The sequence below is a fragment of the Doryrhamphus excisus genome, chromosome 14 (assembly GCF_030265055.1).
Source record: "Doryrhamphus excisus isolate RoL2022-K1 chromosome 14, RoL_Dexc_1.0, whole genome shotgun sequence".
Classification (NCBI taxonomy): domain Eukaryota; kingdom Metazoa; phylum Chordata; class Actinopteri; order Syngnathiformes; family Syngnathidae; genus Doryrhamphus; species Doryrhamphus excisus.
Genome location: NC_080479.1, coordinates 13,656,849 through 13,683,018, shown reverse-complemented (window position 1 = coordinate 13,683,018; position 26,170 = coordinate 13,656,849). Strand labels below are relative to the sequence as shown.

The following is a 26,170-nucleotide window of genomic DNA, read 5'->3' as shown; positions in this document are numbered from 1 at the left end:
ACATAAAACACGGGGAGATTTCTTTGAATCCCAGCAGGAATGTCCATCTCCAGCAAGACACCCACCCTATAGAGGCAGCTGCATAGCTGACAACGTGGAGAAATAATCCCTTCTTGTTACAAATATTGCACTGGATGTGGTGGACTTTGCAGTTGTACCTAATGAAGGGACTCCACAATCTACTGTAAATGCAACTGCAGTAGATAGATGTTTTTTTATTTTGCTTATTATGAGCCATGAAGTGAACAAAATAGTGAGTGAGGAAATCAATTATTGCTGGAGCTTTTTCAGCCTCTGCATTTAAAGTAGATTGTGGAGTCCCTTTATTAGGTACAACTGCACAGTCCACCACATCCAGTGCAATATTTTATTTACTCACTATTTTGTTCACCTTATGGCTCATAATAAGCAAAATATAAATAATATATAATATATATATAAAAAATATATATAATATGCTGCAGTGTAGTTCTCCACCACTGTGAACTACAATATTCAGTATGTCACATTATGGTCATAAAATTGTCTTTTTAAAATATTAGTGATATTACTAATAACTACAATGGTTACATTAAATGTATAAAGCTGATATCCATGTGAACCTATAATTGATATCTCTATAAAAAAACAATTATGCACAATTAGAAAGCAAATGCAACACATTTGGTGTTTGAGTGACCTGAATTAATGTATTTTAAAGATTTTGTGATAATGGACTCGCTACTACATTTTATATTTATAACAAATAAAATGTACTTATAGTATGCTATCCCTAAAGCATCACATCTGACAGGGGATTATGTTGTTCATATTATATTATAGTATGTTATGTAAGCCTACGTGCTATGGTGTGAGTGCTCTTATGCTGTGTGATATGATTATATGCTGTTCAAGGGGAAGTAAGCCCCCTTTTTACTTAGTTCTTCTTCCAGGAGATCCATTACACCAGCAGTGAAGTCTCCAAGCAGTTCAAGACATTTGTGTGCTCTTATTGATAAAGATGAAAAGAAGGTTCCATTGTGGTACTAATAATTGTTTCATTCAAGGGAGGAAGCACGGAGCTTGGTGACATCATCTGTTGAGCATCATGGCCATGCTGTCATCGATACATTCTGCAAGGGGACTTGATGGGATGCAAGGAGGTCATCCAGAGTGACTTGAGAGCTACTGGCCGCCATCTACTGGTATAATAAGGTACTGGATAATGACGCATTTGAGCATAAACAATTGTGGTACTGTATTTAAATCTCAGGGCGGTTATATTGTTGTTTCCTCTATTAGTAAAAAAGCAGTTAATTGAATGAGATTAAGTGATTATTTACAGTAATGATACAGGAATCAGCTGACACTCCAGTCTAGGAAAGGAAGGAAGGACAGAAACTAAATGAAATAAAATGATTTTATTGTTCAGCCGTGTCACAAGCTCCTCTCCAAAATAAGCACAGCAGGACTAGAACTAGGTCATCAACCTGGCTACCTCTCATAGCACATATGAGTGGATTTTTTTTAATCACGCCACCAACGATGGTGACTTTTCTATCAGACACTCAATGATAGCATACAAAATAGTAACCTACCAGTAACTGTATAGAAAACACTTTTCCAGATTTATCCCCCAACCAACATTGAACCTCTTTAGAATGCGTGTGTGTGACACTGACAGTTTAGGCTTCAAGAAGCACTTAAGAATGTATAATTCTCCTTTTTTGAGATAATATAAAAAAAAAAAAAACTACACAATGTTACATTTTAAGTCCGAGTACAACTGATTATTAGTGTTCTACACATTCGGCCAAAGAAACATTGTATAATATCACTATAACTTAACACTACATGTAATATACGTTTTTTGTTGTTGTTTTTTTTTTAATTACAGTTTGTTAGCATTGAAGACAAAATGATGATGGCTAGTGTGAAGGCAAGCTGGGTCAGTACCATAACAGAGAATGAGTAATACAAAAAAATAAAAAAATAGAATACAAAAAGTAGAACCAAATAAGGAAAATACAGGCAAGGCTAAAACATGTGTTACCAACTTTGAAAAGATCCAACGCGTGTGCACTCATCCTAACAGGTAACCTGCCCCAGCCCTCTGTCATGTGATTCCACATCCCTCACAGATACTTCAACCGCCCTTCCCAACCCCCCCTCCCCCCCTTTTCAACTTGCTTAAACATTCCCATGGCAACCATCTTCTTTGTTTTCTTGTGTCAGGCACTTTCCAAGACCCCTTATGCCAATCTATACCTTCACAATGCAGGCTCTATCAGAACACAACTGAAAAAAAGCACAGGGCAACATTTCAATAGTGTTGTCATTTATGTTGATATATGGCTTTCACTATAAAAAAAACAAAACATGGAGGTGGGGGGTGTATGTGTTCAGAGAAAGTCGCTCTCACCAATCCTACAGGTCGGTGTCAAACCAGGCCAGCTGGTTGCTGTCCATCAGGTCCTGGCTGTGACCGAGGTCTGGCAGAGGATCAGTGTGGTGGCCCAGGTCGGGCAGAGTGTCGGCGTGGTAGTCAGCCCCCTCCATCATGGGGTCCAGCAGGGTGTCTTGACCATAGCCTGCTGGGTAGGCGCGGTATGCTCCATCTGTACAAATGGGGAAAAAACTAGGTCAAGTATGTACAGTCACGCCTAAACTACAACATGTAAAATGACGTATTTCTGTTCATTTAGCCATTTTAGGGAAATATGTAAACTTTGCTTAAATGTGCATATTTTTTTACTAATAGGCAGTTGAAAAACCGTTATTAGCATGATCCTAAAAAGGATAGTAAGCATGACTCACCATCCTGTCTGTATGCCAGAGGGTCTCCCTGAGCCCCCATATCCAGTCCAAGATCTCCAGTCTGTAAAAAAGAAACAAACACACAAGAAGTGTGAACCAGCATGCTATAACAAACCAGAATGTAAAATATGAATGAAGGCACAAAAGCGATGATTTCTAAATGAATGTCGCAGCCACTGTATCTGAACATTCTGGTTTTAATTAATTATCCTCACATTTAATCTCGCGAGATCTTGCGACACCCCTAGTTTTGTGTGTACCTCATTCCAGGCAAGGGGCTCAGTTCTGAATAAAGAGCTGGTCAGCTCCACAGACAGACGTTTCTTGTAGTCCTGGGGCTTGTCTTCAGACATGCGGAACAGTACTGCTGCAGCATAGGTGGCTACGGGAAGGGGTTCAAAAAGGTAAACGTGGTCACGTGACAATTCACCCACAAGACCGTTGTCATGCTGACCGTTTATGCGCGCAATTAGACTTACCAACACCCTCATTGCGAGAGTGAAGGAGTTCTGTCAGCGGTGCGGTGGCTCCCTCAGCTTCGATGGCCTCGGCAGCCTCTTTGTCCTGAGCCAACTCACACAACACACCAGCCGCCACACGCTGGATGTTCTCCACTGGAGAATATAGCAACTGGACCAAAACAAAATAAACTGGAAGTTCATTTTATGCGCAAAGGAGTTGAATACGTTGTGGATCTATGCAGTTTATGTGTCACTGGTGTGTGAATGTACCTGGACAAAGAGTGGAATGGTGTTAAGTCCTCTGATGACAATTCTGTTATGGACGTCCCGTGCCAGGATGTGCAGCGCTCCTGTGCATCCTTCAACTATTTCTTCCATACGCACCCCTTCCTGTAAATGCAGTTTGCATGGGGTAAATTCTTTACCAATCTTATATCAAAAAGAAATCTCTTTTTGCATGCTTGGTTAGTTACTCACCACAAACTGCTGTTGGTTGCCTCCCATGCTGGTGCGCCTCTGAGTGTCCTGGTGAGCCCTGACAAGCAGCTGGACCAGTCGGGGGATGGCTCCCTGCTCCCGAAGAGCGCTGTGGTTGGCTGGGCAAAGGGCCAGATTACGAATCAGACCGACGGTAGCCTAGGTGTTGAGAGGAAAATACAAGTTTAGTCTGGAAAAAGTAAGAAAAGAATGTGAAGATGATTTTAAGTGAAACTGCTGAAGACCTTGATGAGTGGCCAGTGAGATGGTGGATGTAGGAGTTTGACCACCACAGGCAGGCCATAGTGAAGGCGCACAGCATTCTGGGCCATCTCTGCATCCTGGTGGCGGGAGGTGAGGTGACGCAGGGCACAGACTGCTGGCTCTGTGATGTCCTCTCTGTCACCTGCCCTAAGTACTGTTCTCACGAGGGCCTCAATGCCTCCGACCTAACAAGACAGTACAATTGTGTGGGACAGATGTTGCAAAGTGCCAAAAGTGGACTAAGTGATAAATTATTTCTCATACCTGGCAGACCATAAGTTTGTTACTGTAATTATTGCAGGTCAGGTTTGAGAGGATGCCGGCAGCACAGGTCACTACATTGATGTCATCGCTTCCCAGCAGTTGGACCAGGGTCCCCAATAGACCCTCCATTCCCTCCTAGATGAGATTAAGTTTGTTAACAGTTCTAAACAAAAATGACAAATGAGATTCAAGGAAGGATAAATATGTTGCACCTGCTTAGTGGCAGCATCTGAAAGGTTTCTCAGAGTCCAGAGACAGTTCTGGACCAGACGCTGGCTGGGGTCAGTCAGATGGAGGCCCAAGGCCTGCATGCCTCCTGCACACAAGCCGCCAAAAGAAACACACATTCATTACACAGACTGTTATTTTTAGTAGCAGGCCAAAACTACAAGATGTATCCAAAACCAAAAATTGGATACAGTCAACACTATGCAGCCTCTGTATTTAGCTTACCAGCTTCAACGATTGCAGGTTTATTGCTGGAGCAAACAGAGAGGACCTTGAGTACTCTGCTTGTGGTCCATAACAGTTTCTCATAAGTGAAGGTCCTCATGATGTTGACCAGAGCTTGTGGACCACCACTGGCCAAAATAATCAACTAAAAAAAAAAAGACATTTATTCAAACAGCCACTAATTTAGTGGGATTGAAGTGTAACTGTGAAGAATATACAAACTCTAGTATACTGTACTGTACATTTGGGAATTTTTCAATACCTTGCTTTCCTGGTTGCCATAAGCCAGAATCTGGAGGCAATCAGTAGTGATGGCAAGGAATTTGACATTTGTGTTTGACAATAGAGCCACCATCTTCTGCAGTCCTCCAGCCAGGCGAACTGCCATCTTGGCTCCTTCCTGGTGCAACAGGAGGTTATGGAGTGTGGTGATGGCATAGAACAACACACTGTCCACTGGCGAGCTGAAAGACAATACAAATAGTGTACAGGCAAATTGAATTCCTGGACATTAAATTATCTTTTTTTTTTTTGAATGAATGAAAAGCTTTGTAGTTTCAGTGATAAAACTTGTATCGTTCATGATTCCAAGTAAAATTAGTACCAAGTAAAATATTTACAGATGCATACAGCAATGTGATTTTTTTAAAGTATAGGACACAAACTGTATGACCTAGGATTGGTCTACTGAAAAAACCCGCAGACAGCAATACTGTGCTGGAAAAACATACTCTATTTCTGGGTTGTCATTATTCATCTATGGCAAGTTGGTTGCTCTCTGTGTTTAAAGCAGCACAGGAAAGATGTGTCATGGAGTAAGCTGTAGCTAACGTACCCCAACATCTTGACCAGGGCAGGGATCCCTCCAGACTTAAAGATGGCAAGGAGTCCCTCACGGTGGTGGGAAAGGTTATGCAAGGTTCCAGCTGAGCAGCGAGCAGTCTCTACATCACCGGTATTTTGCATGGCTCGAACAACCGCTGAAACCATTTGAGGTGAGCGCATCAGTGCGTGGCGAGAGGCCTCCTTCTTTGACAGCTGATGCACCATGACAGCCGCCTTGTTCACCACAACCTGGATGAAAAGGTCACGGCAGTAAGAAAGGTTGTTCTTTGTAGCTACTTTACTTGTTCTGCTTGACGGTGTACCTACCTGGTCCTCATCGTTAAGCAGTTTTGTCAGCTCAGGGATGGCACGGGTGGCCAGCTCAGCGTCATCCTGGTAGTTAATGAGGTTGACCACAGCATGCTTCAGCATCTGAGAGGGTTCTGCCAGCCGCTGCACCGCAGTGGGATGAGCTGCATCAAGCTGGGTAGGAGGAATCTGGATGCCTTCCTCCAAGGTTTCAGGGAACATGGCAGCACGCACCCGCTGGGCCCGAGTCATGGCGTAGCCTTCAATGTCTACACGAGAAAAATAATAAGAAAAAACATTTCAGTAAAGTTCAGTGAAGTAACTAATCTACAATAATGATAGCAATAAAATACCTGTAGTCTCAGGAGTGAATGGCTGGTTGAACTCCCAGTCGTACAAAGTTGGATCATCCTCCTCAACATCAGGGTTTCCTTTGCCACTCAAAGATGGCGCTGTGGTGGTGACTCCAGATTGAATGCCTGAATCCAGGTAGGACTGCTGCTGCCACTGGCTCACTGCAGCCTTACTGTCTCCCATTGCCATGTCCAACTCCATCAAATCAGCTAAAATAACAAGAAAGACAGGTTTGAAGAAAGATCTGTCGCCTTATACATCTCCCATTATCAACATTCCCTACTAATGTTGGATAGTAATTCTTAAAGGGGGCCCTATTGTGCTCATTTCAGGTATTTTTAAATGATACTGGATCCCAGTAGAGCACATTCTTCTCCTGTTGGTCAGCATTCTCAGATTCCTCCTTCCTGAGCACACACCTACTCTGTTGTGATCCAAGCCCCCAAGAGCTATAGACACACCCCTTCAACCAGTTACATGCTAATGGTGATCAGCAAACATTAATGGAGAATTGTAAATTGGAGTAATCGGATGAATATTGGTGAATCATGCGTCATACTGTGCGGTTTTTCACAAAACTGTGTTTGTGAACTAGCAACAGCAGAGGAGTAGTGACTGTGAGGTTGGTCTTCAGAGTCCCACAAAACTAATCTTCCCACTGCTGCCTTACTCCTCCTTTACACATTAGTCCTTGCATCCAAAACACACTTTCTGGCTGCAATTTTCAAGAATAAAAACGTACTGAAAAGTGGGCACCAATTACCTGGACACCCACAAGTTGTCATACATGGTCTTTCTAAAGTTTTGATGTGAGAAATTCAAAAGTTATTGTGAAAATCTCAGAGTAGGGGCATACAAATTAAACTAGGAATAACTTAAGTACACGAAACTCATGATAGCGGTAAAAAAAAAAGAGTTGCTCAGACATGCAAACTTTTGTCCGTTTTTGAAAACTTACACTGGGTAGCCATTGTTCTCGCCTGCCCTCGGCCCGCACAGCAGATGTATCTGTAAGGGGGGAAATAGTCACAAAGAGGAAAAAACAAAACAATTCTCAATCAACACGCTAGATTTGAATCCGATCGCAGTGTTCACTCGGTTGTAAAACCACGAATGCCCTTTGCGCTGGTTTACCTGCGTCAGGTCCGTCCACTTCAAACACCCGTTTTGTTTGCTAACGTAGCAGAGATGGGGAAATGCCGAGTCTCCACCTCCAGTGGAGAAAGCAGGGCGGTGGGTATTTCCAGGTCTGAACTAGCACAATTCACCATTCAGCAGCAAAACACTTCAAAGGCATATTTATCCCCCTCCCCCTACCTACCACGGCCAAGTTCCGACCTAGCAGCCTGGGTTTCCTATGAGAAAACTACCTCCTCCGCCCCGCTTTTGCTCTGTGACTCCTCCTATCATGGTGGGACTAACTACAAACACGCTCCACGCATAAAACGTAGCAGAAAGTTATTCAAGTACTCAAAGTAACATATTTGATTGCCAATAATGGGGGTTACGATAATCCGTTTTAGCCACCGGTGCTAGCTAACAGGTTGGATAGCTTACCTCGAGAGCTAATCGAATGTGCTAACACCAGCTAGTAGGCTAACTAGCAAACATAAACAAACACGACTCAAAGCTTCAGACACAGTGTCAAAAATGAGAAGACGACTCTAACTGTAAACCGACATCGGGCGTCATCACTATAAAACGAGTCAACTGTTTCGAACGTTATTTACTTTTATAGAATATTTGCCAGTTTTCGTTGCTTAGCTAGCCAGGACGTTTGAAAAGTAGATCCGGCCGAGCGCACCATACTAAACCTGCCGAAATCAGAAAACCTCACGGAGCCCAGCCAAAGATGATTTTCTACCCGTTAAGGCCTAATGACATAGTGTAAAGACGTTATATGTTAATTATACTAAACGTGACATCCTTACCAGAATCCAGTGGCACCTCCGTTGTTCCTGTTAGGGGGGAAAAATCTCCTTTAGCTTGGGTAAAATTGCAGGGAATCAGCCGCGTAAGTCCGAACCACACCCGCTCGTCCTCCGCCGGAGATACAGTACAATATTGCTTCCGCTTGCACGATCTAGCAACAAGATGGCGAGAGAGGAAAATAAAGTATTCTGCCGCAGTTGGAAAGATAGTGCGGCGTTAAAGTTATCGCGTTCACAAAAAGAAAATCACTTTGCAAGTAACGTGTACTTGTAGGTATTATAAGCTATGTTACTAATAGTTTAATATGCAATGGCTCGCTAGTGCATATGTAATGTGGTTAACAGTCGTGGCGCTTGATGACAGAGTGCACCAATTAGTACCAGTATTTGAACTTGGCTGTCATTAGCAGCGCTGCAATTTACATAACTATTTATCTGATCACAAATTTGAGTGTGTACCTTTTATATTAGCTGGAACATGTCTTACACTGCGTTACCATGCCAAGAAATAGGTCTTACTTTGACAAGCACATGATTTTGTGTCAGAATAAGGTCATATACATTAATTCACAGCTTATTAGGCTGTATTAAGTAAAGTCAAAATCATCATTAAAGAGGCCTGGTGAATGAATCCGAATAAATACACCTTTTATTTGACTGATTAACAGATCTGATTATACAAACGCCAACACAGAGCTCTGAAATAACAGGACCAATCAGCAAGACAATGGCTGTACATTCTTGATATGACCCCATCATACTTTGACCCCCTGCCCGCAGTAAGTATGGAATCAGTGGTGTGTCGTTCTGTACAAGTATAAAGCTCACTCTCCTAATGCAGTGCGCTGCGCGTGTGAGCGCGATGTATCTTGAGGGGAGTTTGGCCAAACATCAAGTGTGTTGGGACAGTGAGGTCCGCCATATTTTCATGTTTACTTTCGTGGGATAGTGTCCTTCAAAGGGTGTAGTGTCAAAAGCATAGTCAGGTTTTTTGCTTTTTGGTTTGTAAATAGCCAGAAATCCTTCAACATACACATAGGTTGCAATGACATCCTTCATTTTCACTCTCATTCTCTCATATACACACACATTCACACGCACACACACAGGTATGTTTGTCCCTTCTTTAAAAAAAAAAAGTATTGTTTCAGGCATACATTTTTGTTCTGAATCTCTTCCTCCACCTAAGCCCTTGGCCAAACATCCCAAGTATCTAAGTGCAGTTTCTTCAACATGTGTCATTCAGCAGTTTCTAGCATAAAAAAAAACATGTAACTGAACCATCACAATTAATGGATGGATAAAACACCTTCACTTCCACCCTCACAATGCAGATATTCCCAAACATCATTCCAGCCTACACCTCCCACATTGGTCCCTCATACCCACTCTTGTATGCAACAGTGACAAATCCTCAGTGTAACAGCCAGGAAAGAAAACGGTATGTAGGTGGGATTGGAAAGGTGGGGGGCAAGTTTTGGATGAAGGCATGAGGGGAGGAGAAGTCTCCTTGTGGAAGATGAAAGATAACAGGGAGAAAACTAGGTATCCGCCTTTTCTTTTCCCCTACTTCCCTCTTTGTTACCTTGCATAGCCGTGTGACAGAGCAGAGGGAGGGAGGGCAAAAGAGGCGGAGGGTGACTGAGGTGGTGGAGGAGGAAAGAAGAAGAGCAGGGGGGAAATGAAGCGTGTTGGACTTCATGTGTCTTGGCCGTCGGTGGCAGGGGTCTCATTGGCATTGGGCAAGTCCAAGTCCGTTTCCCGGTTGGATATGCGGTCCAGCTCTGCCTGCACATCACTCAGGCCCAGCTTGGAGCCTGCAGCCACAACATGGAAACAAACACAAGTTAGTAAACTGCAGCAACCCTTTCCTTCTTAGGAGCATGCTAGTTACCAGTGCGATGTGTGTGATGGGCAATTTTCAACTGCAGTGGGAACAATGACACATGTTTAAAATTAGGGCTGGTTCTTTAGTAACAGTTGGTGGTCCGAGCAGTCCAAACAGAAGCTGTAGTTATTAGACACTTGATCCAACTTCCAATTTTTGTATTAAGCATCCACTTCACTACTTCCTGAAGCTGCTTTCACAGGCATTATGGGAATTGTAGTTATAGCCATAAATTAGCAGCATCACTGTAGATGATGCAGGGTAAAAAGTAGTAGCTTATGCATCAGGAATTACGGTAACCATAGACTTGTATCAAATGCAATTTTATCATTTATACCTTATACTCCCTTATAAGATTTAATTAATGATGAAGTGTGGAAGAACCAACCAATATTGCCATTGATCACAACCAATAGAAAAAAGCAACACAGACCAATAAGTAATTTACAAGCAGTAAAATAAATAAAACCCATCTTCATTATGGCCGCAAGTTATTATTGGTCAATATGAATCTAAGCTGTTCAAAAGTGCCACTTTTAGAATTTTTGGTAGCCAGCCATAATTGGAATCATGTGCACCGTGTGCGGCAACTGTCAAGTTAAAACAAATGCAATGCAACATGCCCAAAAACAAACCGGGAGTAGCTTGATGGCTTCCTGGTAGGAAACAATAAGGATTCTATTTTTTTGTTTTCTGTAGAGGCATTTAAGTGGTGATTATATTTTAGATACTATATGCTATAAATTCCCAGTTTATGTACATTCTGGCATAAAGCGGCAATATTGCTCATAAAATGGGTGCATAGCAGGTTTGATCCCAGTATCCTTCATGCTTGGATGATGAGAGGTTTAAGGAAGCAAAAAAAAAAAGAAAAAAAGAGACATACTGTACGAGCAATAAATGGGAGAATGCCTTGCTCACACACACCTTATCGTGGCCAGCATCCTCTGACTGGTGCGCACACATACACACAATGTGATTGATGAGTGTGGTTAAAAAAAATGAGGGAACAATATCAGGATTTGTTGTGTGATACACTCAAGATAGGAGGATGTTGCAACATATTAAAAGGGAGTCACGGGTAGAAGGTCAAATTAAAAAAGAGGCAGGTATGAAATAATTATGACTGTGAATTCCAGTGAAGGTATGATCACTTTCTTGCTCATATAAAACCAGAGCAGACGTGTGCGTTGTCACCTGACTTGCGTACAGTCCCCGGAGTGTTGTTGCCGCCACCCGGCGTCCCGGGTCCTCCTGTGCCTGCTTTCTTTGTCAGTAGACTGTTGAAGAAGTTGGCCAAGACGCCCTCATTGGGTTGACCTGTAGCATACACAGAAATTAACAGCCATACAAACCACATGCTGGCGGTTCGCATTTGTGTGGAAATATGACGCAGCGTACCCGACTGCGGCATGGCGTTGGCCACATTGGCCGCTGCTGAACGATTGCTCGTCCTCGGGGAACCAGTGGGTGCTCTGGTTGTGGTGTCCTTTAGGAAGATGGAGAGTTTTGCTCACATTTATGGACCTTACCAAATGAGGGAGTGTGGGGGGGGGGGGGGCACTTACCACAGGTCGGCCTACGGTAACAGCAGGCTGTTTGGCCAGCAGTGACTGCAAAAAGGGGCAAATATACACACTCTTGATTGAAGGACCTTACAGTGTTAACATTCAACGTAAACATTTGCTGACCTGCAGTTTGACCAGAAAAACTTGGTCATCTTCAGCTTGAATTTCTTTTTCATGTACAACCTAGTGGAAATGAAACAAGCGGTTCAACTTAAATTTGTCTTTACAGCAGAGAATAAATAAGCCTTTAGCAGTTATTCAGGTGTCGGGTGAGATACACACGCACCAGACTTGATCGGCGAAACAACAGGCTTTTATTGTAGGTTTGAATTTTCACACAACAAATATAATAATCCCTAATACAAAAAAACATGGGCTACTGTTGCTGCCACGATTAAACTCAACTCTGGAACACCCCCCCACGATGTCACTTCCTGTCACTCAGCTCCCCTTAAGGAACACATTTATAGCAACCCATGTTTTAAATTGCTTATTTAGCTCTTATAATGAGTGTAAATGTCACTGTAGGGGTGCTATTTTGTGTCTTGATGGCTCTAATGTTAAAAAAAACATATTTAGAAGATAAAGAGGTTTTCTATGCTCTATGACACTCAGCTCCCCCTAAGGAACACATTTATAGAAAGCCATGTTTTAAATGGCTTATTTAGCTCTTATGATGAGTGTAAATGTCACTATAGGGATGCTATTTTGTGTCTAGATGGCTCTAATGTTAAAACATATTTAGAAGATAAACAGGTTTTCTATGCTCTATGACACTCAGCTCCCCCTAAGGAACACATTTATAGAAAGCCATGTTTTAAATGGCTTATTTAGCTCTTATGATGAGTGTAAATGTCACTATAGGGATGCTATTTTGTGTCTAGATGGCTCTAATGTTAAAACATATTTAGAAGATAAACAGGTTTTCTATGCTCTATGACAATATTCCATTTCGAAATAATGATTCCTACTTCGTGGAAATTCATGTATAACGGCCAATTACCTGTGATAAATTAGTGATTAATGCATTTGCAATATTATTCTGCTATGTTAAAACAGCTCAAATTTCAAGCACATCCCAAAAATGTATGTGCAATACACAAGTTCAAACATTTAAGAATTGCAAGCATCCATATATCACTACGAAACGTCAACGCCTTACCTTTCTGACTGGTGGTTTGACAATTACATCTTCAAACCCGTCGTCTGCTTTTATTGTCTGGAAGTTCTCATGAAGTATTGCAATCTTCTTTTCATTGTCCCAACCCGAGGGACTGGTGGAGGACAGAAAAACAACATTTAAAAAAAATAATGCATTTTTCGACTCACCCGGTAGCTACAAGCTGAAGCAGTCAATACAAGTGGATGTATGTTACATAACACACACTTACATGAAGACTGCATCTCTTTCCACCACTTGCGCAGGGCAGTGGAATGGAAAGCCGTAAAGTCTGTGGACCAGATATTTATATAGCACATCCAGGTTCTTCATCTCCTTTACTGATGTGTAAATAAGAGACGCTCCATCTGACAACTCTGTCAAGGTTTTTTCCCTCTCCAACATTATGAGTAGACTAAAAAAATGTGCACTTCTTTCTGCAAAATATTTGGCGTGGGTCCTAATGATATACAAACACATTCTAAGACACCTAGTCTGGAAACACTGCAATGCTGTTAAAAGCTAGATACTTGCATAAAAAAACAGGAAGTAGAAATGCTGACTCTGTGAAGGATACACTGCAGACAAAACTGTCTGATATAGGACTGGATAAAGTCCAGGTGTTCGTCTCTGTAGTCGTGCTCCTTCTCCAAAGTGCTGATAGCATCACACTGCGAGGACACCGAGTTCGGTATCAGATGAAGGACATTGTGTGACAAAGTAAGCAGTACTGGCATTGAACATGTAAGCTCTTTCTTAAAGATTCAAACTCATCCTAATCACATTATGCGAGTGGGTGTACCTTGGTGCAGACCACTACCATTGGTATGCCCAGGTTGTGTGTGAGTGTGTTGTCTCCTAATGGCAGCAACACACTCTCCTCCTCTTCTCCTCTCCTCTGTGGGGTCCCATCCTCCCCACTGCCGGGCTCTGTGTACTCCTGGAACTGTTTTACAACTACACACAGACATACATGGAGATAAAAATACTGTACCTTAGCTTATGATAGTCTGAGCAGCCATATCAGTGAGTCCGGTACAAGTGCTTGTTTTCCTCGACTGCAGGCCAGTATGACTCACGTCTGTGCTCCAATTCCCGCAGCGTTTCCGGGGGGACCCGCAGTTTGTCGACGTGTTCCCTAGCGACGGCGGCCCACTTCTGGAGCGAGTCCAGGGCGTTCCACGGCCGCGACATGTCAACCGTTATCAGCAACAACGTGTTGCTGATTGCATCCACCGGTACAGCAACTCCCTGTAGACCTTTATGGTAAAGGTCTCCGTCCAACACCCAGGCATTACACCTTGTGTGGTCTGAACACAAACAGTAGCTTAAAAAAAAGTAGACACAAAATGAAATTGCTAAAAAAAAAAAAAAAATTTTAATAAATACCATCAATGTCATCATCGTGGACACTGATGTAAAGGTATTCTAGACCTCGCCCTTTCATGTACTCTTCAACTCCTTGTAGTTTAGCAACCAAGGTGGTCTTCCCTGAGCCAACCTCCCCTAAACACAAAAAAGCAGTAAGTAAAACAAGTCAGAGCAGGCACTTAATCATTCATTCATTCATTCATTCATTTTCTACCGCTTCGCGGGGGTGCTGGAGCCTATCCCAGCTGTCTTCGGGCGAGAGGCGGGGTACACACTGGACTGGTCGCCAGCCAATCACAGGGCACATATAGACAAACAACCATTCACACTCACATTCATACCTATGGACAATTTGGAGTCGCCAATTAACCTAGCATGTTTTTGGAATGTGGGAGGAAACTGGAGTACCTGGAGAAAACCCACGCATGCACGGGGAGACTCACATGCAAACTCCACACAGAGATGGCCGAGGGTGGAATTGAACCCTGGTCTCCTAGCTGTGAGGTCTGCGTGCTAACCACTAGTCCGCCGTGCCGCCCCGCACTTAATCATATGATTATAATATTATCCTGATGTATACATTTGAGCCTATTCAGTGGTTGACAGGGGTCAATGAAACCCATCTACATGAGCCAAGAACGGGGAGGATTGTGCTATATCCACACAAGCCGACAGAGGGACTCCATGCAGCACTGATGTTTTGATGAAAAGTAAACCGGACATACCACGGGCCTGTCAAGCACGCTGCACATCAATACACTCGCTGATTAGCAGGAATGGGTAGCAGTCACAGGATTAGCCCTGGGTGCGTTTGCGTTGTGCGTACAACAGCAGAGCAGGGGGCGCATCTTTTGTGCGGAATGGTGGTTCGCCTCCTCTCCTCTCCTCAGCATCATCTTGTCTTGTAGCCACTAGCATTGCTACAATGACTTGCAAGGTTTCGTGCACGCTCCGAAAACACACCTATGTGCTAGGATTACACACCTAACCCGTAGACCACCATCACATAATAGCAAGCTACTGTGCACAAGTCTACACAACGATGCATTCTAGCTAGCTATTAGGTTGCACATATTACCCACCCATAACCAGGACATTTTTCCCGGACGGTAGTTTTGATCTTGAATGGGTTGACACTTCGCTCAGTATCGTAGACCTGCAGACAGAAGAAGCCTATTATCCCACGACGACATAACGTTTCTTCATTCATTTTGAGGCTACTCGACTCCTGTCTGGTGCTCTCTTTAGCCTCTTTAGCAAGCGGCTAGCTGTCAAACCAACCTCTTTCTCGTAACAATTGAGCTTTAGCGCCGGGAAAGCCCCGCTCTTCTTAACCTCGACGCTAATAAAACCCTCATACCCACCACAAGTTCTGCCCGTCATCCTCCTCCGGGTTGCAGCTCTCCAGTGCGCTCTTGGATCCAGTTAAGGTGGAGGATAATAATGCACTCCTCCCAGTCGTCGCCATCTTCGCAGGGATGTCAACGGAGAAAATTGCCCGGATGTACAGGCTCCAAGCTAGCTTTAGCCTGCTGCACTTGCACGGACGGGCCGGGGCGTGGTCGTCCCACTCAAAGATGCCTCCTCCTGTTATTAGATGTTATAAATTTACCCTCCGTGGGACAAAGTTAAGCATCATCCAGTCTACCACAGAGCTGCAGAAAATAATACATTAATCGTGAGTTGTTGCTGGATGAATTGTGTCCGTGTGACCATAAAGGCTTAAAATGACCCAAACCGTTTAATGGTGCAAAGCCTATAACACATCATAAGCTTCTTCAAAATCCTTTATGATGCTTGGATTGCAGTTTGTGATGATTTTATTGAAATGATGAATAGGGTTTCAAATCAACTCTAGCAAAAACGCAACAGGATCAGGGATGTCCACAGTGCAACCTGGGGCCATTTTCGGCTTATTGTAAAAATGAAAATAATTATTAATGAGCTTTCGTGTAGTGTGGTACTTATAGGTTATCACATGGTCTCGGGCTGATACTGACACTTGGGGGCATGATACCTGGCCTGATACCAGACAAACCATGTGATGATCTTATTATCACATACTATTTAATCATGAGCTTATTATCACGTACTATTTAATCAAAAGACCATTTTGTTTCCAGAAAATTTTCAGTTTATTACATGTATTATATCTAAACAGTGAAAACTGTGTGTTCACGCTCGTGCGCTGTTCTCTGATTGGTTGTTTCACAGGCATGATACCAGAGCAGCACGCTCTGAGTGGACAGCTACGGGGGCTGATACTGGACATGGTTAAACTCTATATTTTATCAGTATCACTGCCCTGGGCTTTGACACAGTATCATTTCGGCCTTTTCCCGTATCATTCATGGGCGGTTTCTAGGGTACAGGGCCAATTAATACTGTAATATGTGATAATGTAAGTTACACATTTTTGTCATACTGTCAAGAACTAAGGAGTGAACATTAGGGTTGTGACTGAGATGCTGCTCCTGCCATTTCAATGATGTGGAATGAGATCGGGAGCTTGGTGAAATAGCATGTTGGACTCATTGGCTTGTTGTGTTCATTTATGTGAACAAATTTATTTTTATGTTTATGTGTTAAGATACCGAACAGCGACAGTATTCGGCTTGTTGCTCTGTGGCGATGGCTGGTTGTATTCCATACAGGTGTTGGCATCTTTGGGCAAAAACAATGACATTGTTGGTTTGATATTTGACTATATGACTATATACATATACATGAGGGGTGCACGGCGTCAAGTGGTTAGCGCACGGACCTCACAGCTAGGAGACCAGGGTTAAATTCCACCTTCGGTCTTCTCTGTGTAAAGTTTGCGTGTCCTCCCCGTGCATGCTTGGGTTTTCTCCGGGTACTCCGGTTTCCTCCCACATTCCAAAGACATGCTAGGTTAATTGGTGACTCCAAATTGTCCATAGGTATGAATGTGAGTGTGAATGGTTGTTTGTCTATATGTGCCCTGTGATTGGCTGGCGACCAGTCCAGGGTGTACCCCGCCTCCCACCTGAAGACAGCTGGGATAGGCTCCAGCACCCCCCACGACCCTCGTGATGATAAGCGGTAGAATATGAATGAATGAATGAATGGTTCTAGTTGCTTCATCTCAAATATAACAGCATACAGCAATCCTTCGATACCGCAATACATATCTGAATGAATAAATAATGCTGTTTAATAGTTGAATTCGTCCTGTTGATTAGTGTGAATTAGAATGAATGAATTAACATATATATGATACTTGACTATAGGCCGGAAAATACTGTAAATAATTGCTTTATATCATCACCCAATTGTCCCTTCATTTGATTGATATTGTTGATCACCCAACAGAGTGATGGATGTCAATGCGACAAGCTGCTAGGAATAAAATAAATAACACAGAGGAAAGAACTGCAACTGCCTGCAGTATAGCTTTTCTGTCAAAAGTGAAAGCCAGAAGGATGGCTTCTTTCCACGTAAACTGATGAGGCGGGTTAAATGTGGCCTTGAGTTAGACACTCTTTTATTGGCTCTCATTGGGCTGTTGAAATCAAGTGGCCGTGACTGTTGTATCAATATATGATGGAATGATATAAAACATAAAACTGGAACTATGTTATTTGATTCATCTTTCTTGCGTAATGTGGTGAAATTGCCTGCATGGGAAAACATAAAATAGTATAGGAGCAATCTAAAAAAACAGTAAATCTTAGCTGCGATATTAATCTTAAGAGATGAAAACTGTTTTTTTTAAGAGAACAACAATATAGCAAAATTGATCTCTATTAAAGAGGCGATAGTAAAACTGATAACTTTTAAAGTTTAAAAGTTGCAAATTGGATTTGAAATGTTTCCAATACATCCACAGAAAACTAATCTAGATGTCGCAGAAGGGTCTTTTGATGGACCACCAACTGGTCTCAGGTGTGCGGTCATCGCTTATTATAAAACCACTGAAGCGTATCTGAACCAATCAAAGTCGAGAACTGGAAAAGCCTTCCATTATACAGTATAGAGCACGTGTTCAGTCCCTTAAACTACCACTAGAGGGCGCCGGTAGACCGTACTTGCATGACAAGCGAGTCCCTGGATGCGGTGCGATCTCTGCGGCCCCCAGTGGAGTCAGCGGATTACAAACTCCAGTTAAGTGGCGCACCGCCCCCCTCCTCATCCCCATCTTTCATCCAGAGTGAACCCAGGGAAGGAGCGCGTCCTCGCCGCGCTTGCCCGCTGGGAATTTGAATACGGCTCTAATATTTGGATGTCAGCACTTAGCGCCATCCCCGCTTCAGTTCTGCAGTGTAAGGTGATTGAATTCACCCAAAGACCAAAGAGTGTGAAGGCGAGGTGGAGATGGGTCCGGAGTCCGGCTAGGTAGATGCCCGTGATTGTCACGTCAACAGCGGGGGAAGTTCATCGGCTTGCACGGATCTTTTCTCAAAGTCTCATTTGGGGGGTGAGTTGAATTCCCGTGGAAGCACCCCTAGTTGGTGCATATCTTTTAGATTGTGCATGGAAAGTGATGCTTGTTCGTCATATTTTGTACTAAGAACGTGCATGAAAAGTGTTGTGTGTGTGTATTAAGGTCAGTGGTGCACAAAAAGGGAGGTTTCACTGTTGCAGTTCAATACAGTATATCCTGTTGGTACTGTATACGCGTCAATCAAATACTATACCAAAGACACCTTAATGGTTAACTCCTGCAGAAGTGCAAGACAAGCTCCTTTCTATTCCCTCTTCCCCAAAACGTGTAATCCCCTTGCCAGACCTATTAACCTGCACAGAATTGCATAACAAGCCACCTCTGTATGTGGAAGCTGCTGAAAGGTGATGCCTCCTGCACCTTGTCTGATAATCAATAAGAACAGTTACCGTGTACTTGAGTGTCATGGCCCCCGGCTTCCTGTGACTGAATCATTAATGTCACATCTGTCACAGTCGCACTAATAGTGAATAGGCATACACCGACACAGTCAAGGGTCATGGTAATGGAACACTGATTGATTGTCAGAGTGCGGCGGAGAGTATAAGAGCTGACACTAGCACGTCGAAAAGATTTTACAAGGCGTCTTATATCAATCTGGATTTTTTTTTTTTTTTTTTTTTTGATGGGGTTTCGGGGGATGTTTTTGATTTACACAGCAATTCCAGAGCACGAGGCAGCGATTGTGCAGCATTATATATATATATATGGTATAGCACTATATTTCTCCTACACATGGGGGACATAACAAAAATATGTGTCGTGGGGGAGTCCTCTCACCCTTCTCTCCTGATTGCGCCAGATTGATTTATTACAAACTAATACAGTTCTGTTGTGCAAGTTGTCAAAACAAATGTTCCCATAGGAAATAATGTCAAGTGAACGTGTCACTGAACCTTTATTAACTGCACAGGCAATCTTACGAGTAATAGCTTACCATTTCTTTCCGCCTTACAATAAAAGTAAAACAAAAATAAAACCACTCCCCTGTGGAAGACAACTTACAAACATGTAATAAAGAAGGAATGGGAAGGGAGCGATTCTGTATTGTGTTGAGTTTAGAGGTACAGTAATCTCTCGTTTATTGCGGTTAATTGGTTTTCGGACCCAACCGGGAGAAGTGAATTTGCACAAAGTAAGATTCCTTATTTATGAGTCAAATATTTTCATAGTTAGAGCTTAGAAAACCTTCTAAATACTTCAACCTTCTAAATACGTGTTTTAACATTATTATAGATCTTTATAACACCCCTATAGTCACCCATAACCAACACAGTAGACATAATCACAGAAAATAAGCCATTTATGACATGAATAAGACTTGTGCTTATGTGTGTTGTATATTCTGTTCCGGTCCTGTAGTGGACAGGAAGTGACATCACGGGTATGGAGTTGAGTTTTAGCTTGCAGTGCATTACAGCTGCAACTGTAGTTTATTTTATGATTATGATGGTTATTTTTATGATGATTATGTTATTATTAAGGCGGCACGGCGGTCTAGTGGTTAGCGCGCAGACCTCACAGCTAGGAGACCAGGGTTCAATTCCACCCTCGGGCATCTCTGTGTGGAGTTTGCATGTTCTCCCCGTGCATGCGTTTTCTCCGGGTACTCCGGTTTCCTCCCACATTCCAAAAACATGCTAGGTTAATTGGCGACTCCAAATTGTCCATAGGTATGAATGTGAGTGTGAATGGTTGTTTGTCTATATGTGCCCTGTGGTTGGCTGGCGACCGGTCCAGGGTGTACCCCGCCTCTCGCCCGAAGACAGCTGGGATAGGCTCCAGCACCCCCGCGACCCTCGTGAGGAAAAAGCGGTAGAAAATGAGTGAATGAATGAATGTTATTATTACTACTCCTGTTGTGAGATAATTGCTGGAGACTATCCCAGCTGTCTTTGGTAGGGGAAAACCGAGGACTGGTTGCCAGCCAATCGCAGGGCACATATAGACAAAAAACCATTCATACCTATGGACAATTTGGAGTCCATAGAGTCCAATTAACCTTGCATGTTTTTGGAATGTGGGAGGAAATCGGACTACCCGGAGAAAACCCATGCATGGGGAGAACATGCAAACCCAGGCCTACATATCTTCTACACTCTTCCACCGCGTTGCTGTTGTTGGTGCGCCTCACCGAACATTACAGTAACATTACTGACACCTAGTGGTTAGTGTAAAATACTACTTCTCAATGCCTTACATTTGCGTTTGCTTGAAAAATGCTTAATGTTACATATTTCTAGACTCGTAATAACCCATGTTCAAACATGAAACAGCATAGAGTGAAGCTGCAAAATTCAGGAGGGGGGGGGGGGGTTTAAAGAGTTTAAAAACATCACACATTCCCTCTTTGCCTACTCTTCTCCGATGGCATGACAAACACGGGAAGGAAAAAGCAAAGCACTTGTGAAGTTCATGTTTTAGATGCTCACTGAGCTCCGGTGTGAACGTGAGAACGACTTTTGAGTCGCATTGTTCCAGAAAATGTTAGTTTAACTCCAAATTGTGCCACTTTTGGGGTGCGTGGTGATTTCACTGTATCTGTAAATAATTAACAGGAAGACTGTGCTCTTTCCAACACCTGAGGGAGCGTTGCAAAATTGCTTTTACACTAGAATGTTAACTTCCGTTGCTATCATTGTCATCTGCTCTCAACTGGAAAGGACAGGCACTGACACACACACACACACACACACACACACACACACACACACACACATGCACGAGGCAGCACCGTGCAGCATTGTGCAAAATGCACATAAGCACAACATATCACCCAGACACACATGCTAGTTGTCCTGTGGTTTTTGGTGCATGTGTGCATGTTGTGTTGAACCCACTTCGCTAAAAATAATCAACCAACATACACATGAAACATGAATTATGGAGGACACAGAGAGAGAGCGAGATCCAGGTCAGAGTCAGACCCAGTTCCAGGAGCTGACATCCCTAAGGAGGATACTACTAGACCGCTGCATTAATATTCACTTTGTACCATCTAGCACATCAGCAGACCTGCGGTTATCCTTTAGGGTGAGACGAACTGGACTGGAGGCAAACTTAGACAATGAATTTTCACACCGAGCAGCAAATATTGTTAGGTTTAAGGCGCTGTTATATTAATACATGAACTTTTATAGAAAGGATTATTGAAGCATATTGTACATGTAACACTGTCTTTCTCAAAATTGATACAAGAGGAGGTGTTAATTGTAAACAAAGAGGGGGGGAAAGTGGGTCAGTCCGCAAGATAAAGCATATAGGTGTGCAGTGTTCTGTTCTTTTTGTAAGGCATGTCATTTTCTATGCTTATCCTCACAAGGGTCACTGGGGGTGCTGGAGCCTATCCCAGCTGTCTTCGGGCGAGAGATAGGGCACATATAGACAAACAACCATTCACACTCACATTCATACCTATGGACAATTTGGAGTGGCCAATTAACCTAGCATGTTTTTGGAATGTGGGAGGAAACCGGAGTACCCGGAGAAAACCCACGCATGCACGGGGAGAACAAGCAAACTCCACACAGAGACAGCCGAGGGTGGAATTGAGTCGGGTCTTCTAGCTGTGAGACCTGTGTGCTTAACCACGTGCAGACGTTTATATTTTATTACACTTTTTTTTTTCATCATCAGACAAATTGAAATATTCATTAATTCATACATTTTCTACCGCTTATCCTCACGAGGGTCGCGCAGGGGGGTGATGGAGCCTATCCCAGCTGTCTTCAGGCGAGGTACACCCTGGACTGGTGGCCAGCCAATCACAGGGCACATATAGACAAACAACCATTCACACTCAAATTCATACCTATGGACAATTTGGAGTCGCCAATTAACCTAGCATGTTTTTGGAATGTGGGAGGAAACCGGAGAAAACCCACGCATGCACGGGGAGAACATGCAAACACAGAGATATCCAAGGGTGGAATTGAGTCGGGTCTTCTAGCTGTGAGCCCTAAGTGCTAACCACTTGTCCGCCATGCAGCCTGTCAGCATGTCAACCAACTATAATTAACACAACATCGCTTTACCACATCACGTTCTTGTGCCGATTCATATAATGACATATAATGCGTTGATTAGGTGCTGGCTGGTAGATGCTGCCAAGGCAAAATGAAGCAAAGCCACTAAGGGGGATTGCAGCAATTTAGGCTGATTAGACCTGTGTGTTAAAAAGTGTGGGCGACTGTTATGAGGTGTGTGTGTGACCTGCAGGAACAATAAAGCCGTAATCCCACCAAAAGTGTATGTCTATCTATCCATCTGTCTCTACATCCTAAAATGACACCCCCACATATGTCATTCTCTCTCTCTTTCTCCTTTTAGTGTGCGATTGTGTATTCAGCATGAGTAATATCTACGAGTCTGCAGAGGCCACGCTGGGCTTCATCAGCTCTCCATGCCTGACCAAAGTGGAGCTGAGAGTGGCCTGTCGGGGAATCTCAGACCGAGACGCCCTCTCCAAACCTGACCCTTGCGTGGTTTTGAAGATGCAGTCACACGGCCAGTGGTTTGAGGTATATGGTACAGTAATGGAGGCTACGCTCTTTATGTTACATTTTGACAAATTGCTGATTATTCATGGTCTCTTTTTCTCCCCCCTACTGTTAAGGTTTTGTACTCCACAGTTCATTTTTATTATTCAAACACATCCCAAAATCGTCGAAATGATTGTGCCTAATCAAGAACCCAGGCACTCAATCGGGCCTCAATCGCTTATGAAACTGAAATACGCTGTATACAAATTCACATACATTATTAATTCATGTTAATTTATTTTAATTTCTTTTCTACTTTTCTTTACCAAAACAACTTGACCTCATCAGTTCTTATTTTCCAAGGGCTGCAACAATGAATTGATTACCCAATTAAATTTCATGTGTAGACCTATTACACACATCAGCTAACCAAACCACTAACTTATTGTGTTTAGATCAGGGGTCTCAAACTCAATTTACCTGGGGGCCACTGGAGCTAGGGTCTGGGCAAGGCTGGGCCGCATCAGGTCCTCCCCCTATACAAACTTTTTCAGTGCTTTGGTTCCGATTTTCTACAATAAAAGCTCTGATAAAACATTCCACTGTTCTCAAATATCTTAATTTTTATTTTTCTGCACAAAATAAGATGAAAAATAAATAAACAAATCAAGAATAAAGAAAATCAATCAATCAGTAATAAATAAATATAATAATAATAATAAAACGGCAAATAATAAAAACTTAAGAAACCACATATAGTTGGTGGGTAGACAAATTATTTTTTTCAGATTAAAATTAACAAAGCATTATTAGAGCCCCTGTAGACAGTCACCACTATAGTCGCATTTATACTTTTTTTATTTCCAACATATTGCGCAACTGCAGGGTCTTGAGACACATGCTAACTCGCAAAACTAGAGAGCTAGCGACCTAAACGGTAGCCTTCAAGTTATTTCCTTTAAACTTAAATAGCCAAAAACTTACCACTTCCACATGGATAGGGAGGATAACTATTAACAGTTATTTAACCTTTAACATGAACATTAATCAAACGTAATATTTTTTTCTGGGTACATGATACCATACAGCATCCATATCAAACTTGCGCGGGCCGCACTAACATTAAACTTTCATATCAAGGCGGGGGCCTCAAACTAGTGTCCTGCGGGCCACATTTGGCCTGCGGGCCGCGTGTTTAAGACCCCTGGTTTACATCATATTAGTCATCTAGAGATGAACTAGCTTCTAAATTCATTGCCGCTGTCACTTTAACTTTTTAAGATTGCGGCATGAAGGCCGGCGGGAGGGGGGGTGTGGGGGGGGGGGCACAAGACAGACATATCCTGTATCCTGTCGTCTTTTTAACGATGCAGATACACACCTACACACTCTCAACACATGCATGCACACGGAGTGCAAAAGACCCCTTGCTAATATATGCCACGTCCTCCCTGTTGACACTGTCGTACTGTAGATGAGAATGTGATGTTACACACACTCTTCTGCACATCAATGCTCGTGTAGTGAGTCTGCTTGGATGACCTTCACTATGTGTGTGTGTGTGTGTGTGTGTGAGTATGTGTGTGTCCACCAACCCCACCAGACTGATTTATGTTTGCCTTTCTGTCTCTGAATAACAATGCAAGAACAATTATACACTAAGTATTCAAAGAGTCATAGTTGGTAAGTCTACACAATACCAGTGCTCTGTAATTGTATTTGCAAGCGCTGCGGTGCGGGGAGAAGTCTGCTGATTCACAATCAATGCACACCCAGCAGTGTGCTGGATATTTAATGGGATTCTCATGTCTTTGTACACCTAGGAGGGCCACAAAGACGCAGTAGGAAAAGTGAACCGTAATAAAAGTTGTAATGGTTGCGATCTCACAATTGGAACTTATTGTACCTTTGCTTATCAAATAGCGGAGTCCCCCCCCCCCCAACATCATGCATGGTGATGTGTTTGTGAGAAGCAAGGGGAGCTCATCATAAAATTTCGTCAAGGTTGGCAGGTCTTTATTAACCCTTAGATGCACGAGTGACTGCAACCTACACTCTTTTATGAGTGGGTCAAAAATGACCCATACTAGAATCAATGCATTTTTATGCCAATTTTGCCATTTTGGTTAGGAATAATCACTTGTATGATATTTAGTATTATATTTAGGACCACACAAGAATGATTTCATGTTCATTTTTCACTTTTTTCCATCTTTGAAAAAGAAAATGACCCCGTACAACAATAGAAAATGTGAAGATCCATTGTGTGTTGCATAAAGGTAAGTTAAAAATGTGAATGGCATGATATCAAAAACATGTTTTTTGAGGAATACCTGGAATATGAAAAGATAAAAAAATTTTCATTACGAAGATATTTCAAGAAAACAACCTGACCGGGTCATTTTTGACCCAACACAAAAACAAAAATTTCTTAAAATGTATAAAAGGTAAGTTAAAAATGTGAAAGCCATGATATCAAAAACATGTTTTTTGAGGAATACCTGGAATATGAAATGAAAACAATTTTTCATTACAAAGATATTTCAAGAAAACAACCTGACCGGGTCATTTTTGACCCACTTATGCATCTAAGGGTTAATGCTTGAACGCCAGGAACTCATACAGTGGTGTGTACTGATATATTTATATTGATAATATTGATATATTGATAATATTACAGGTTCTGGTAACTGCTTTGATCCCCTTGACACTTGAAAAAAGAGAAAAATAGAACCATGTCATGTTTATCTGCACTGAAAATGAATATTATGTTCAATTCATCAATACTGGGAATAAATGTTACACAATACAAATAATGCAGTAATTATAATTATTAAAGATATTATTAAAGATAATGCTCAAACGTATGTGTTTCAAGGTGGACCGTACCGAGGTGATCCGCAGCAGTAGCGGTCCAGTCTTCTCCAAAATCTTCCTGGTGGATTACTACTTTGAAGAGGTGCAACGGCTTCGTTTTGAACTTCATGACATCAGCTCGGGCAACAATGGCCTCCGTGATGCAGACTTCCTCGGCGCCATGGAGTGCACCTTAGGACAGGTCAGAGCAATAATTCGAATACTACATCCATGATTGTTACATG

At 42.6% G+C, this 26,170-nt stretch overlaps 3 protein-coding genes across 5 annotated transcripts in view; 1 reads left to right on the top strand and 2 right to left on the bottom strand.

Annotated features, from left to right (window-relative positions):
* Positions 1 to 26,170, top strand: part of cpne4b (copine IVb) — a 48,077-nt gene that overhangs the window by 751 nt on the left and 21,156 nt on the right. The window contains exons 2-4 of one of the 2 annotated variants that reach the window (XM_058047875.1): positions 1,047 to 1,194; positions 22,918 to 23,108; positions 25,948 to 26,127. In XM_058047875.1, coding sequence (XP_057903858.1) covers positions 22,938 to 23,108; positions 25,948 to 26,127 — 351 coding nt within the window. In that variant the 5' untranslated portion in view covers positions 1,047 to 1,194; positions 22,918 to 22,937. Of the gene's footprint in view, positions 1 to 1,046; positions 1,195 to 18,267; positions 18,562 to 22,917; positions 23,109 to 25,947; positions 26,128 to 26,170 lie in introns of those variants that run through there. The other variant, XM_058047874.1, reaches the window with a different exon arrangement.
* Positions 1,386 to 8,300, bottom strand: LOC131102308 (catenin beta-1-like). Its single transcript, XM_058047869.1, has 17 exons — positions 8,135 to 8,300; positions 7,162 to 7,211; positions 6,203 to 6,412; positions 5,868 to 6,118; positions 5,551 to 5,789; positions 4,978 to 5,179; positions 4,716 to 4,860; positions 4,475 to 4,578; positions 4,263 to 4,397; positions 3,980 to 4,183; positions 3,735 to 3,893; positions 3,528 to 3,647; positions 3,276 to 3,426; positions 3,057 to 3,178; positions 2,797 to 2,857; positions 2,402 to 2,597; positions 1,386 to 2,277 (listed from the first exon to the last, which is right to left on the bottom strand). Exons 2-16 carry the CDS (start codon positions 7,172 to 7,174, stop codon positions 2,407 to 2,409), a joined length of 2,307 nt encoding a protein of 768 aa, XP_057903852.1. The 5' UTR covers positions 7,175 to 7,211; positions 8,135 to 8,300; the 3' UTR covers positions 1,386 to 2,277; positions 2,402 to 2,406.
* Positions 8,766 to 15,792, bottom strand: dync1li1 (dynein, cytoplasmic 1, light intermediate chain 1). Of its 2 annotated transcripts, XM_058047877.1 has the most exons (13): positions 15,485 to 15,785; positions 15,203 to 15,276; positions 14,139 to 14,255; positions 13,829 to 14,059; positions 13,552 to 13,706; positions 13,327 to 13,420; positions 12,982 to 13,117; positions 12,753 to 12,864; positions 11,714 to 11,773; positions 11,591 to 11,635; positions 11,424 to 11,511; positions 11,220 to 11,342; positions 8,766 to 9,951 (listed from the first exon to the last, which is right to left on the bottom strand). In XM_058047877.1, the coding sequence occupies exons 1-13, from the start codon at positions 15,586 to 15,588 to the stop codon at positions 9,833 to 9,835; spliced, it is 1,458 nt and encodes a 485-aa protein (XP_057903860.1). In that variant the 5' UTR covers positions 15,589 to 15,785; the 3' UTR covers positions 8,766 to 9,832. The 2 variants fall into 2 exon arrangements, with proteins under 2 accessions (XP_057903860.1, XP_057903859.1); XM_058047876.1 differs by having other exon boundaries at positions 11,220 to 11,511; positions 15,485 to 15,792.